The 15387-nt window shown below is 33.6% G+C and overlaps 2 protein-coding genes across 3 annotated transcripts; both read right to left on the bottom strand.

Moving 5' to 3' along the window:
• Positions 1-1523: 1523 nt before the first annotated feature.
• Positions 1524-9193, bottom strand: LOC103487770 (meiosis-specific protein ASY1). Its single transcript, XM_051082459.1, has 25 exons — positions 9090-9193; positions 8916-8972; positions 8167-8263; positions 8006-8074; positions 7830-7922; positions 7509-7635; positions 7344-7413; positions 7184-7225; positions 6784-6912; positions 6578-6691; positions 6427-6469; positions 6295-6342; positions 5891-6015; positions 5793-5805; positions 5573-5649; positions 5350-5448; positions 4981-5131; positions 4798-4874; positions 4666-4711; positions 4422-4564; positions 4141-4269; positions 3952-4059; positions 3789-3853; positions 3226-3342; positions 1524-2132 (listed from the first exon to the last, which is right to left on the bottom strand). Exons 1-22 carry the CDS (start codon positions 9090-9092, stop codon positions 4006-4008), a joined length of 1806 nt encoding a protein of 601 aa, XP_050938416.1. The 5' UTR covers positions 9093-9193; the 3' UTR covers positions 1524-2132; positions 3226-3342; positions 3789-3853; positions 3952-4005.
• Positions 9194-10088: 895 nt separating this feature from the next.
• On the bottom strand, positions 10089-13994 carry LOC103487772 (uncharacterized). Of its 2 annotated transcripts, none has more exons than XM_008446228.2 (8): positions 13684-13994; positions 12525-12739; positions 11935-12068; positions 11734-11830; positions 11517-11621; positions 11143-11418; positions 10462-10799; positions 10089-10377 (listed from the first exon to the last, which is right to left on the bottom strand). In XM_008446228.2, the coding sequence occupies exons 2-8, from the start codon at positions 12679-12681 to the stop codon at positions 10144-10146; spliced, it is 1341 nt and encodes a 446-aa protein (XP_008444450.1). In that variant the 5' UTR covers positions 12682-12739; positions 13684-13994; the 3' UTR covers positions 10089-10143. The 2 variants fall into 2 exon arrangements, with proteins under 2 accessions (XP_008444450.1, XP_008444451.1); XM_008446229.2 differs by having other exon boundaries at positions 13742-13966.
• Between the last annotated feature and the right edge of the window lie 1393 nt (positions 13995-15387).

The following is a 15387-nucleotide window of genomic DNA, read 5'->3' as shown; positions in this document are numbered from 1 at the left end:
TAAAAGAGGGGAGAGAAAATAAAATAAAATAAAGTAAAAAAGGGGAATGAAGAAAAAAGAGAAAGGAAAATAAAGTAGTGGGAAGACACACACAGAAACACTTGCAAGTGGAGGACCTAGTCCTCTGCTAATCTTTTGCTTTTTTCATCCTCAAAATCAATTATAATAAAGAAAAAGGCATTATAAGAAAAACAAATAATAAGCAAATAAATAAATATTAGATACATAGACATGGGGGTGCACTTATTCTGTCTTTTTCACAATCAATTATTCCCACTTTTTTTTCTCTCTCCATTTAATTTGGATATGTACTTTTTAGGTATGGCTAATTTTACTGGGTAACATTTGGGCTGGGAATTTAGTGCGAGTACCCTACTACCCATCTCTATATAATACACAAATTTAATACCATTCAATTCTTTCTATTAATTTCTTTTTCCTCGTTGATTTGGTTAAAAATTGAACGTTAGACCTTCTAGTTGATAAAATATACTCTCAATTAAGCTGTATTAGAAAATTGAACGTTAGACATCTTAGTTGATAAAATATACTTTCAATTGAATCATGTTTACTTTAATTAAAACTATAACAATTTTTAATAGAGCCCACTTTTTTTTAGTAGAAAACTTTTTCTTATACTGCACCGGTAGATATTAAAGTTTCGTGAAGAATAAAATCCAAAATGAAAAAAAAAGAAAATCTCATTTCAAGTGAGAAAGGGAATTGGGAATCCTTCCGTCTTCCACTTGTGTCTCCAAGTACAAAAACTATAAAACCACATATGATTAAATGATAATAGAAACCCTGTCTTTTAGTTAAAAATGCTAATATTCTTTTATATTGCAATATAATTTTTAGCATTTCACAATATATCAAAACAATCATCGTGGTTGAATTCAAATGGAAAATAAAATTTAAAGTAAAAAATCTTTTAATTAAAGTTTGAATGAAAATAAAAATAAGTGAATGCGATAACCTAGAACGAAGTAATGATATTCTAGTCTTAATTTTCATTTCGGGGTACTAACAAATTGTTTTCCTACCATTTATCATCAAATATTCTAAACATTTTTTTTATATAGTTCTAAAATATTAATAAAATACCAAAATGTAACAGTGTAACTTTTGAAATAATTGTTTCAAGAAAGAGAGAGTAAAGAAGTTTTTTAAATATAGCTAACCATAGATATTTTGTTCGTAAAAATTGCAAAAACCATCCTTAATATGATTATAATTGCAACTATATTTTTAAGCTTTTAAAATTTGAAAATTGAGCCCTCATATTAATTCAAATTCTAATATATAACTCTTAAACTAATATATCTATATAAATTGTATCGACTATATAAGTTTGATAATTCAAATTTTATCACCGATAGGACAAATTTCTATAATTATTGTAAGTTTAAGGGTTTAATTTTAAGATATTTATAATTTAAAAGCTTAATTATTGTTGAAAATTTGATAGTGTAGTTGAAACTATTACCATTCTTTATAGGTTAATTTTGCAACTTGCCCAAGAATTTAAGCCATGTGGTATAGTAGTACTCAATAACGTACCCTAAAAAGACATTGAGAAGCCTAAGAATGACAGTATTTGTCAATAGATGATTAGGATTGGATGGGAACTATGACCTAGGCTATAAGAGAATACCAATAAACTCTCTAGTAACTATTCTATAGGATAGTTGCGTCCAATAATTCCTTGAAATCAGCTAAATCAATCCGTTGGACTTCAATTTTTAATTTTTTTTTTTGTTCTTTCTTGATTTCTTTCTGCACACCTAACCATGGTCTATGGTGGAGTTGGAATAGAAAAATGACATTGTCTAAGATTCACAAAATAGAATATAGAAATTCAAATTTAGTACTTTTTATTTCTAAACTACATTTGATTAATATTTTAAAATTTGCAAGATTAAATGTATAGAAAGTTTGAGCATAAAGTTCTGCGCTCAAAAAGATTTATAGATCCAGTTCTCCCTCCTCGTAATTAGCAGTGAGGCAGAAGGAAAAAGGAAGAAAGAGAACGAAGGAATTCTTGGAAGAAGGGCAGTCGGGAAGGATTTGGGGCCAGGGGTGAGAATTCGTTGGGCTACATAGGAGTGGGTCGAGTTCCTTTCTTCCCGGCCCTATGATCAGTAACTATATGTCAGAGGACCGGTTAAATTCGAATTTCTGATTGAATTTTTTTTTAACCTCACCCTCGTATATTGAAGTATACAAAATATAGGGCTCAATCACTGTAATCTTCTTATCATTACTTTTTTTTTTTTAAGAAAATCTTAGTCAGATTCAATTTTTGGAAAAAATTACTAGATCAATCAATGCAATCTTCTTACTGTTAATTTTTCTCTAAAGAAAATCTTAATTAGCATCCATTTTTGTAGTAAATAAATTTTTAGTACTACGTATGGAAGATTATTTGCCACAAAATATCATTTAAAGAATGCATGGACTCCACCATTTAATAAATAATAAATTGGAATAGTATGTATTCTAGTAGTAGATTCTTTTTCCATTTTAGCACAGTTATCATGCCATGTACCAATAAATATGTCCCATCATCTTTCTGTTTTTACTTAAGGTTAGGTTGGTGGAAGAGATCTTAGTTATATTTTCAAAACTTAAAAGGCACCTATTATAAAATTTAGGGACTAAAAAAATTAATTTCCTTTTATCTAAATTAACTTTTTCCAAGATTAAATCACACACCCAACCTGATCCAAATAAATATACATATTAAACCGAACTAAAATATTATTAATTTTAAAATTATATCTTGAAAAATTAGGAAGGGACATTATTTTAAGTATATTTATAAACAACCCAATTAGGAATTCTGGTTCAGCTAGACCGTTTCGCTCGGAACTGCCCAACTCAACGAGTCGCTCAGGTGAGTCGAAGAACCACCAAGGAGAGGCGTAGAAGCAGGCAGGTACACTACCAAGCACTTCATACACTAAAGTATGTCCTACTTCAACCCCTTTCACGTTTCATCCCAGCATCTATTTACTTAATTATATTTCAGTCTAATCCATTATTTTGTTTCATTTCTTCACGTCAAGTTTTCAGTTCTTTCGTTTATTTATACCTGTGTGTCTCCCTATTCTCAAGTTGGCTTTTTAAGGTTTGAAGTTAAAATAAAGTTTGCAGAAAATTTAAAACCGAGAATATGATGGAAGATTTAGAGACAAACTGAAGACCAAAGAGATATGGAGTTACCCGCTGCGACATTATGGGTTCTGGACCTTCAAGCCACGATTCACAGCTCCATTTGGATGCTCAAATCAGCCAGGCGCCTGGTCGCAGGGACTCCTATCATGATCTCCTCAGCAAAAGCTAAGACAATTCCAAATTATTTATTGAAGGTTAATGGTAAGTTTTTTCTCCAGCAAACCTATCACATTTTCAGCTTAATCTGTGCTTATTTTTCAATGCTTTCCTCGTCTTTGGTTAGCTTTTCTTCATCAGAGTTGTTCTTTTCAGTCATTTCTTCGGAGGTGGTTGCTTTTTTGTTGCTAGTTTTATATTTCTTTTCACTTGGAGGAATGTCTTGAAAAAACTATTTTCAATGTGCATTGACATTAAGTGATACAAAAAGCATATGAACAAAATTAAATGTCGAAAGATTCTGTTGTAAATTCTTGATTGCCATGAACAAAGGAAGCGAATTATGATGAAATGTCAAATGTTCAAACTATATGAAAATTTTCTAACGCTAACATTCAACTACTAGGACGGAACAGATCAACGTTCATAGATTCTGTGTTTATTTCTTCGTCTACCTGAAAACGTCTGGTTGTTGCAAAATAAGAATCTTGGAATTGTGTTCCACATTCCACAACATGACCTAATAGAGCAAGGGAAAATTAATAATAATCAAAGGATAATGATTCGTTCATCAAGGTGTGGAAAGTTAGTATAATTTTGATGCATTGCAAGAATTACCGGTTGAATAAAGAGAATACGGTCAAAAAAGTCATATATTTAAACCCAGGCTTTTCACTGGTCTTGAGATTTCTGTCGCTTTATGTACTGAAGAATGGGATCTTTAACCTTCAAGAACAGCAAGAAGATTTTTTTCTCATTCAAGTATCATATCGGATATTCCTTTTGAATTAATAAATTAGGAAGTACCGTGCTTGTCTTTCTAGACCGTTTATCTTGAGTAGATTTTTCCAAGTCCATCTCATCAAGGTGATTTGCACTTCCATTCACTCTAATATTATCATTTCCTGGCACAAAACTTTCTCTCGACGCAGCTGGCTGCAAGATTAGTAATATCGGAAAATAAATTCTAGTACACGTTCCATTCATATTTTAACACGCCACAAGTCCCACATTATTTGTCGAATATGGAGGGAAACGAATGGGAATAGTCAGTAGAGTAGTTGAGTAAAAGCTTCAGAAGCACTTACCACAGGCGTGCTTGTGGGAGTGTTTCCAAGGTCTTTAGATTTCGAAGCATGTTGGTTTGTGTCTGATGTCACTCTCATGCGCGTTAAATCTGATCCAATTGAACGGAGGATACCGCAAGTGGACATGTCCTTGTGGTTGCTATCTGAGAAATCAAAAACTTCGTTACCGTAAAAGCACTGATAGAGATGGGACCATTTTTGGTGGAATCGGATTTCAAGTATTCAAAAGTTCACAGTCACCAACCCATCTTGTTGTTGGACTTTTCATATGGTCCATACGAGTCGATTTCCTATGGGAAAAAAAAAATAGTCTTGAAAAGTAGAAAACACAAAATGCATACGTGAGGAGTGGTCGAAAGAGGTTTTTAATTGTTACCATGTCTTCATAGTTCAGTATTTTCTTTACTTCTTTCAACTTCTTTTCAGCCAAATCTGAGTGAATCACACGTTTGCCTGATTGTGAAAATACGAACAATGATTTGCACATTAGTAAGGCAAGTGGTTAGATCCTTTAAAATCAAGCTAACACTGCTGAATTTTCAAGATGGTGAACATATACCCAGTCTTCGGCTCCCTTTGGCTTCAACAAAACCATCTCGAATCATCTGATCGATTAATTTACGCACTTTGCTTAGACTGGCCTCTCCTTCAAGCTTGTTTTGAAGCTTTGCAACCGTCACATAACTCATTTGAAGAGTGTGATATAAAGCCTGAAATAAAGAAATCAAAGAGTCAAATAAAATGTGGATATTGAGCGCATTCAAATTCCACTGATTCAGCTCAGCAGTATGCAAAAAAACAAGAGTAAAGTTGTAAAGCACGAATATATGATAAATAAAATCATGATTTTTATTCAGTGACATAGAAGACATAGCTGTACTGAAATAGATTCTTCCAGAGGATGGTTGAATGAAATAAGTTTTGCTACCTTCACATACAGGAGATCGTGGGCTGTGGTATTGATACCAACTTTGTCTATTTGACCATCATGTTCTTCTTTCACCAAATCGAATTCATAGTCAAACGCCTGACACAATTGATGTTTCCAACAGATTAAGGAGCATAAAAAAAAATACCATTCAGTCATCAATTATGCACATGAGTTTCTCATAAAGACATTGATAAACAAAATGAAATAGGATGATAACAACCTTCTGCCTGTTGATGTTGTAAGAATCCCTTCCAGTCTTGGTTAAAACGCCTTCGTTAACAAGTTTTCCCATAATTTCTGTAATCCAATCAAAAGATTTATTTGTCTTAAGAAATCTATAATAATAATAATAATACATGATCCACCAAATCCGTGATTTAACCATCAAGTAAACTTAGCTTTCTCCATTTATAAATTTAACTAGGGACGCATTCCTATACCTTCAGTTAAAACCTGGACCAAAATGAAAAATAGATCAATTTCATTTTAAAGTAAATAGCAGTTATTGAGCAGACAGTTTGAGAAACAAGGTCCCTACAACCGAAATATCCGGAAAATTTGAAAGAACATCAGTAATTTCTAATTTGTCGTATTGGTAACTATTGATCCAGTCCTTCACCCTCGCTAACTGCTGTTCATCTTCCTCTGGATCCTGAGTATCATCTGCACAAGATACGACTTTTTAACTAAATATTCTTCTGGAGAAAGGCCAATAAACTGGGAAACACCTCATTATTGGAAGGGTCTATTGCCAAAATAAGTGTCGGAAATGCAGAAAACGTGAAGAGTTAAAGGAAATACGTCGAGGAACAAGTTGTGGATTTTCTTAAATTCGTATCAAATATTACAATATCATTCTGCTTCTCGTTTCTAGCTGCTGATCTCACTCAAAATGTAGAAGTTTATACCAAAAGATATGAGCACGCATTCATTACATTCTACCTTCGTCAACTTTGCTAGTATTATCTTGTTCCGGTTGTTCTAGCTTTTCTGTGAAGAATATGTTAGTTACTTACAGTGACAACTAGAATGAATGTAGATATATTATAACAAACTTTTCTAACAGCGGACAACCTCTTGGTGCAACAATATAATCGCCTTCTGGGGAAGGGTCAACCTGGTTATGGAAGAGAAACATTGTCATGTGCTTTGGAGCATCTTGAAGTTAAGTTGACAAAACTTAGCTCTGAAAACAGCCATTTAGGTTGGACTAGGATTATTTCACCTCACTGTCGGTTTCAGAAAACCCGTTCCTCTGTTCTGAGTCAGCTCCTAAGCTAACTTCAATCTCATCATTATCATCATTTTCATCCTCACATGGATCAAGCACGCTCTTTACCTATATAAATTTTACAAGCAATAAGAAATAAGTCATCTATCGATCATGTGCATTAGCAATTGTTTCAATCTCAATAAATTTGAATCCCTTACTTTGAGAGCCAAAACAAAATGCTTGCTGTTGACGTTTCCAACCTCCATCCTTAATGGACTTTTAGTCCAGGGATGATGTCCCTCTTCCTCTGTGCAACTCCTGAAGAATGGAGGCTCATAATCGACTGGCTGCAATAAGATAATCATAATTACTAATTTCACAGAACGTGGATTTTGTTCTAAAGGAGAGAATATCCTTTTGTACTGTCAAAAGAAAGTGAACGAGCGAGCCTTGTCTGTATGTAGCACTACAAATTAACAATTAATTAGCCAGTATAACGTGGTTGAAAACTATCAGCAAGAAAAATAACTCACAATAGCATGTGAACTACAAATGTTCCCAGCAATTGAATGAAACAAACGTTGAATAATTTGGAAAAGTGCATGTCAAGAAACATACCGTAACATCATCATAGTAGAGGAGTTTCATCAATATGGTGCGCTGAGATAAAGTATCAATCAAGTTTATGACAAACATGGTGTCTTGTAATACTTGATGAAAAATTACATTTTAGAAACTTCAACGCTATCATTAAATTATGATTTCGTTAGGCCTTTACCTCATCGGGCATCTTATCCAATGTTCTCATCAGTTGAACCAATGTACGGACCATCTTACAGGCAGAACTCCTTAAGTTCAAGTTATTGTCACATATCCCGCCGCCAATATTTAAAAAATGTAAGGGAAAGATATTGCAAGATTTAACCTTCGATTAGATCTATACCTCATCTGATTGGGAGTTATTTCGGCCGTGGAGTTGCACTTGAATGTTCCTCCCAGTTTCTTGTTTCCAGTGCGAGTCACATTCATAGAGACCTCTTGACTATCAGAACTGGAGTAGCTGAAAGAAACTGAAGGCAAGGACTTAATTAAGTAACGAACCGAAGAATTGCTAGAAATCTGTAGATATTAACTCACTGGAACAACGGTAAATTTTCAGCGTCAAAGAAATAAACATATAATTTTGCCAAACAAATCATCGTCTCTTTTAGCAGGATCAAACAGAAAATTGAAGAGATGTGAGGAAAAAATATCGAGAGCTTACAAGCATATTCCTCAATCATTGGCCCTTCCACCGCCTCGCATACGCAGAAGAGAAGCTTTTTAAGGTATTTCCGCTGCAGCGCATCATATACACCTGAAGAGACGTAAAAATAATTGTGAACAATAGATTAGAACTTGGAAACAGAAAATATAGATATAAGGCTAAACTCGGCATGCCTTTTTCCATCCAGTCAATCAATCTCCGAGACTCTGCATCCATCGGCATAAGCTTCTTGATCTTCATCTCTGTCAACAAATTGAATTCATTATCAAATGAATGGTTGCTCCTATAGGAACTGATAAGAACTGAAGAAACCTGTTGGTAAAAATCAGCTTACCTAAAGCAGGAACTGACTTATCGTTGAAATACTTTTCTGGAAAAAGACCTCTAATATAACTGATATTGAATATAGCGATGCGCAGTAAATTCCTCGTCTGAAGCCAGAAAACACAAACAGGATCCATCAAATCCAATTTCATATAACAATCTGTGTTAAAATATTTGAATTACTTAATGAGAGTGCTCGTATCTTGTTAATTTTTGGCCAGGAAAACTGAGCATCGATTTGGAAGTTAAGAAGTTAAATACTACGGAAGAAATTTTCGCACGTCGAAAATAAAAGATTTATAAAGATTCGAGTAATTTTCTTCATAGTGTGTGATTTCGATCCGTTCAGCCACCAAAATCGATTATGCAAGCAGTCTTAAGCGATTCACTGAAATAGGACGTGTAGTTCCTTTTCTATAACAACATTCATCTTCATTTCCGATTTATACAAATAACCAGTCTACAGAAAATTCTCTATGATACTATAATCTATAAATAGTTCGAGACTGACATTCATGTTTGCAAGTATGACTAAAATAGTGAAATAACTGCTATCGTAGTCTAGCAGGAGCTGAGAAATTACAATATCGAAGTGCATCAGATTAACGAGAAGATAGCAAGCTACATTCGATAACAAGCCAAACAAACAGATTCGAGTTCAGGTATAAGTTCCATGATAATCAGCGAAGAAAACTTCAAATACATTTCCAGAACACAAGAATTAATCAGCGAAACAAAACAGGTTTGGAAGGAACTAACCAGGAGAAGAGAATCCTGCTCCGTGATCTCTGCTTCCTTCAACTTCTGTGCAACAACCTGGAAGAACTCATTCGTGTCAGAAAGAAGTAAGAGAATAAGCTACGCAGATATATAATTAGAATCAAGCAAGAAAAAGTATATGTGTATATTCATAAGAGAGCTCGTTGAAATCACCATGTTTTTCAGTATTTGAAAGGAAATGAATAAGCAGAGGGGGAGAGATGTCTTCCAGAGATCGGTTTCCAATTTTTGAAATAGTAGAAAATGAAATTGTGCTGATGAAGTGTTGGCGGGAGATGGAGAAGTGAAGGGTACCGTTTTATAGACAGATTAAAAATCTTAACCACGGTTACGAAATTAACCGGCATTGGTTTACTGAGGGGTTAGGATGGTAAATGCAACTCCAAGTCTTCGGTTTTTATACATTTGTTTTAAGTGTAATCTTGATAGCTATTACTATTTCTTATGTTATATATTTTCTCTAGTCTAAAAAAAGTTTTTTTTTTATATATATATATTTGTAAATGTTCAAACTAGCTAATTTCACAAGATAAACCACTTAATATTAGGGAAATTAGTAAAAAATTGAATACAAGTTCTTTTTATCTTTTTAAAATATATTTCTCGAATTTAAGTTGTAAATTTAGCTTTACCGCTTGGTTAGTTAATCATTCTAATTATTGTCAATGTACATTATTCATGGGCATTCAATATTATATTTCAAAACTCCTTCCACGAAGATTAACGTCTTGTGGCTTTTATTTAGAATAATAAAAAAACTATTTACTCTTTATTGTTTAAAATGGTTTAGGGGTCTAAATATAAAATTGAAAACAGTTAATCGGAACATTCCCAAACGATTAAAGGATTCATCTTGATGACAAAGAAGCCCTATAGCCAAAGGCAATTCAAATTCACCATGTGAAAACATTCTTCAATCCAACTATTGAACACATGAAAGAAATATATATTTATATATTCTCCCAAAAAACTCACCTATCCAAGTATTTGGAGGAATATGCATCATCTCCCAAATCAAACACTGGCACCTGATACTATGAATTCCTTTTTCTTTTTTTTTTACTCGTTGCTCCAACTGAACTAAGAAACTTCTTTTTCCTTGTTGATTGGGAAAAGTAAATAAATCTAAAAATACTCTAAGAAGAAAGCGAATGAGTTAAATAGGGAGAATATTGATAGTTCTTATTCCAACAACCTTCACAAAATCTTAATACATATTAGAGGCTTGCATTTCAAAGGGGTCTCTATTTGAATTCAGTGAAGGATAAACAGCAGCGGCAATTTTTTGTCTAAGGTTGAACTTTTTAGCAATGAGTGGTCTCACGTCTTCAACTCCCACCAGTGTTTCCAAAAATGGAAGTAATAAAAGCAACTCTTTATCTGATCGATCATCAAACCAGCTCTCTATTGGTATTCCATTGTCCACTTGAAACCCGAACGCCTGAAATAAATACATCAATATAGGATACTTCTGGCTCCGGAAAGACACGAGCGAAGAAAATATCAGAAAGATAGTTGCAGTTACCTGTGGAGAATTATCGACAATAATAACACGTGCCAAATCACGCCCAAGAACAGATAAATCTTTGAGGTAGTTTCCATCCACAAAAACACATGATTCGCGGAAAACCCGATGTCGAAATATTTTCCTCTTTGGATCAAGAACATTCAGGAGCTGCTCTGCATAAATACTCTGACTAGCTGTAAAAATGATAATCTCGAAATGTCGGGCAACCGCTTCCATGAAATCTCTGAGATAAGGCCGGCATCGAACGTAAACTGTATGCTCCTGGAGGTTGAAATTTACAGGAAATGTAAAATCAGCATCGACACATGGCTCAAGTGTAGAATGCACCAGAGTTTCTGCAAAATGAAAGTCACATAGTAGGTTATTATTAAATTTAAGAACATGTAAATTTAACTGGCTCCAAGCTGAGGAACAACTAAAAAGATAATGAAAATTGGCAGCAGCACAACAGAATAGGATGGATTAATTAATCCACAAAGTTGTATAGTAAACCTCAACTACCCACCACTCATGTTGCATCGTAAAAGACGGCAAATGTTAAAGTAAGCACTTAGAATGTGATGATAAAATGTCAACAAGTCAAAGAAAAAAGTGAGCATATTTAAGAAAAATCTACGCAATAACCAGCCTAAATGCATCATATGTAACAAGCAGCATATCAGTTGAAAGACTTGTTACCATCCAAGTCCAAAACAAGAGTCGTGGGAGGACAACTCCGAGTCTGTTTCGGTAGTAGCATAGGTCGATAAGTTGGGACAACCGCTGATAAAGCAGGTAGATTCTTGATGAAGAAATAAGGATCAAAATCATCTATTTCTTCATATTCATCATCTTGAACATGAACTTCAGCTGCCATAGTATCATGGGCATGTTCATCAACACACTCCAACTTAGAGTTCTTCATGGCAAGATATATAGCTGATACTTCAGATGATAGACCAGCATCCCCTAGATCTGCATTATGGAAATAAGTTCCTTGAACTAACAGTTCTACACAACTAAATTTCATACAATCAGAGAATCTCATCAAAAAAAAAAAGGTGTGGCCTTACTGTAATTCTTATCTTGATCACCATGAACTATATATTCTGAGTTATTTAGTTTGGTATCAGAATGGAACACTTGATCTTCACCTTGAAAGAATTTAATAAACTCAACTGGAAAGAAATTGAAAAACTAAATTAAATAAAAAGAGAAATCCACGCACGTTACAGAATAATTTTAACTCCAAAGGAAAATATGTCCTCCATGAAATAATTCATTGTCTACCTCCATTATGGGCTTCTCCTCCATCATGAGCAGGTACATGAAATGAAGGAGAAAATATGGTTTCCGATGCACAGTTATCAATGCCGTCATCATAAGCCTGCCAAATGAATTACAGATGTAATGCCATCCATAAGAAATAGTGAATCAATCCTTCCCACCATAACCAATTAAGAAAGAAGAGCATATTCGTGAATAATTTACCTTGAAGCCCAAGGTAGCACCATCAGTCGCATCATGGTCCAAACAAGCACCAGAAGTCTCATTGCGTAGAAAATCATATTTAATGTTTAAATCTGTCAGAACATCTTCTTCATTCTTTTTTGATGGAAAGCAACCTGAAAACGAGACAAATTCTTAACAAAATTGGCAGTCATATCTTCGGGAGTAAACTGAATTCCAATTAGATTCGTTCTTCCAGTGGGCTAAGGGTAGAAATTTTATAAATAAAAGCCATGGTTGTGTGAAATCTAAACGATAGATCTATTTTATGCAAAAAAGTTTTAATTAGATGGCTAATTTAATTTCAATTATATTTACATATCAACTACATTGGACAAGATGTGAAATAATAAACATATTCAAAATTGATAAGACAACATAAAGAAACTTCATTACTAAATGACAAGAGAATAGGTCGTTCAAGAGCAGTAAATACAAGTCAGAAATGAAGAGTGAGAGATGCAAACTCAATTGAGACTAGATGCTCAAGACATACATGGATTTCCACCTACCAAAGAAAAGAGAAACTCTTGCAAAAGACTTTAGTTAATAGGCAGAAATTAGTAGCTTACCAACAGTGCGTTTTCTAGCAGATGATGTTATTAGTTCACTTATATTCTTCTCTACAACTTGCAACGTTTCTGAATATTTTCTTTGAGATCGTAAGACCTTGGGACTGACAAGCTCTCGACCAGTATTTCTCCCATGACTTTTTTTCTTTGTCTGCATTTTTTAAATTGATGGGAAGAAGTTCCAATCTCAAGAAGTCACTCAATATGAGTGCACACTTGATTTTGGGAGCAATCAATAAATTAGCTAATGAATGATCATAAAAGATAAGTAAAGATTGAAACAGGCTGTTATAATGGAATTCAGATAACTAATGACCTGCTCTTTCAACAAAGAAGAAGATAATTATAATTAATTCTAAAAATATCATATTACGTAGGAACAAGAAGACTGCCACCTCATTCCGTTTTAAACAAAAAACAAAAACAAAAAAGTTTAATAGATCCCGAGCCCTATGGAACAAGCACGTGTTAACATTCTAACGTGAAAAAATGATATTTATCATTGCATAAAAATTAAAGTTTCAAGCACAGAGCATAAATCCACTAGTGAGTAGTACAAATGACATCCAGTTAAAATCTAGCAGGCCTCCGCTCTGTAAACATCTATCTAAAGAACAGTATTTGAAAAGAGACATCTGAGTGGAGCTGATTTAGAAACTTATCACTGTAATCGATAGCACTAAAGCTGTGAATGACCTAAGTTCTAAAAAAATTCCACCCAGTTATACATCGTGTACCATGTAAGAATTAAATCGCCAACGCAATTGCAGACTTACAAATTTAAAATGGAACACTTAATACATAGGACCCACTAATTGAGAGCATTTAAACTGTTAGAGCAAAATTGAAGAAATTTAAATTCAAAACTGTTTTAGGGTTTACAACAAGAACTTTCAAATACGATTAACTTCGTTACAATCAGCAGTAGATTATCGATTAAAATATCCGAAATAAATAAATATAATCACTAAAAACGCAGCAACTACTAATAAGCACAACCCACAATCTATCATCTGAAACAACAAAGAACGACACAGAGAAACATAGATCATCAAAATCAAGAAATGATACCAAAATTCAGGTTGAAGGAAGCTAAAGAGAGTACACTGAATCAATATATAACAACACTGAAAGCCACTAAATCAAAGTTAAAGGGCACCTGAAGCAAAAATTGAAGCAAGAAGAAGATCAGAAAGCGGGGGAAGCAGCTTGCTTACTTTGACTGAAAATGAAATCGAATGAGGAAAAAGAAGGAGAATATTAGCTGAAAAAATACATTGAAGGAGAGATCGAGCTGAAGCTCGCGCAATCAGAAGAAACCCTAGTCTGGTTTGAGCAGAGAGGAAAAACAGAGGTTTGGATTTTGGAAGTTTGGAGGTTTTCCCTCCAATGAAAGCGAAAAGAGAGAGGGAAAGCAGAGGGATCGAAAATTATTTTCGTTCGGACAAAAGGATGAGAAGATAAATAAGTATAATTATTTTTATTTTTTTACAAATAAAAAATCATTTTCCTTTTAAAGACTCTTGTAGCTCGTCCTTTGCCTACTCGCGGTTTACGTCAAAAGTACGATACTCGCTCTGTTTTACTGCCACGTAATGCTAAAGATGAATTGGATCCACAACTTCATTAATGGACCTCGATTGCCATTTCTCTTATTTGACTTTTGTACACTTTGATATTGATAGGTACCTCTATTTTCTGAATATTTAAGACAACCCCTAATTACTAACTTAAATTTATTAAAACTTAGAGTTCGTTTTTTTTTAAAAAAATGAAAATTGTTTTTGGAATTATATTTATGTACTAATAAGTTTTGTGTTGTAAATGCGTCTTAAGAATATTAATTTCTGACTTTATGTGGATTTTTGGTGTGAAGGCATTTGGGAATAAGAAGAAAATATTGTGGAGGTATTTGGGAAAATTGAAAAGTGAGGGGGGGTGGAGGTGAAATTTTCAAAATTGGTTGCAACCATTGCCTCGTTGGAGGAATCTTTTTTGAAATTTCAAAAATTGAGCGCCGCACAAAAACACGCAGCTGCTCTGCCGTAGCTTCTCAGCCGTTCGCTCATGAACTTTTGAACTTAAGTGCCCGACGTGACAATGTGGATGGTTGCCACGTGTAGGGATCAGATCGTTTATTTTATTTTTCGACATGGGCAGTTTTTGGTAGGCTGGTTGTTGGGCCAAATCATGTATATCGTACATGTATTATTTTTCTTTTTTTAGTTCAATAAATGTAAGAGTTTGTTCCAAAAAATGAAAAATAAAGGTAAGAATTAGGGTTTTAAAATTTCGATCAGGCTTATAATAGTACGAAGATTGTAATATTATAATAATATGCATTTGTGGTGCATATTCTGTGTTATTATAATATGTGTTTGTGGTACATATTTTATAAATATTTGGAATTTAGTGGGAGAGGGAGCGAGAACATGTATTAGCGTAATACTAAGATAATAATTTTTCTAATCGGCCAAATATAGAGTGAGCTAAAATAATCCAGTTTGCTTTTCTCTAATTCTATAAGCAAACAACCCGTAAGACGTAAATTATGAATTACCATCCTATGCTGATATTGGCATGTACATTTTTTTTTTTTATTGTTTTTAGTTTATGTACATTTCTAAAAGGAATATGGATAAATTCCTAAATTTATAAGATGTAAACAAATAAAAATATCATCCATAACATCTAGGTCAGTCTTTTTGTCTGAATGCATTAAAAAAGACCCAATTAATAGATGACCCTTATAACAATCTTTACAGTTATTTATTTCGTTCCCAAATTTTATTTAATATAAGCCTTCGGAAAAGTATTTTGTTTTTGCTGAGCTAAAAAAACGATGTCCATTGTCTCTAGTAAA

This window comes from Cucumis melo, chromosome 3, assembly GCF_025177605.1.
Source record: "Cucumis melo cultivar AY chromosome 3, USDA_Cmelo_AY_1.0, whole genome shotgun sequence".
Lineage (NCBI taxonomy): Eukaryota > Viridiplantae > Streptophyta > Magnoliopsida > Cucurbitales > Cucurbitaceae > Cucumis > Cucumis melo.
The sequence above is the reverse complement of the archived record's forward strand: the minus strand, read 5'-3'. Positions and strand labels throughout refer to the sequence as shown.

Coding starts and splice junctions, on each gene's coding strand:
- LOC103487770 (XM_051082459.1), bottom strand. Junction 7,636..7,829: donor AATGATTGAGGAATATGCTT/GTAAGCTCTCGA, acceptor CCTTGCCTTCAG/TTTCTTTCAGCTACTCCAGT. Junction 4,060..4,140: donor GGTCTAGAAAGACAAGCACG/GTACTTCCTAAT, acceptor CTGTTCTTGAAG/GTTAAAGATCCCATTCTTCA.
- LOC103487772 (XM_008446228.2), bottom strand. CDS start 12,681: ATGCAGACAAAGAAAAAAAGTCATGGGAGAAATACTGGTCGAGAGCTT. Junction 11,622..11,733: donor AGGAGAAGCCCATAATGGAG/GTAGACAATGAA, acceptor ATTTCTTTCCAG/TTGAGTTTATTAAATTCTTT. Junction 10,378..10,461: donor TTGTCGATAATTCTCCACAG/GTAACTGCAACT, acceptor TATTTATTTCAG/GCGTTCGGGTTTCAAGTGGA.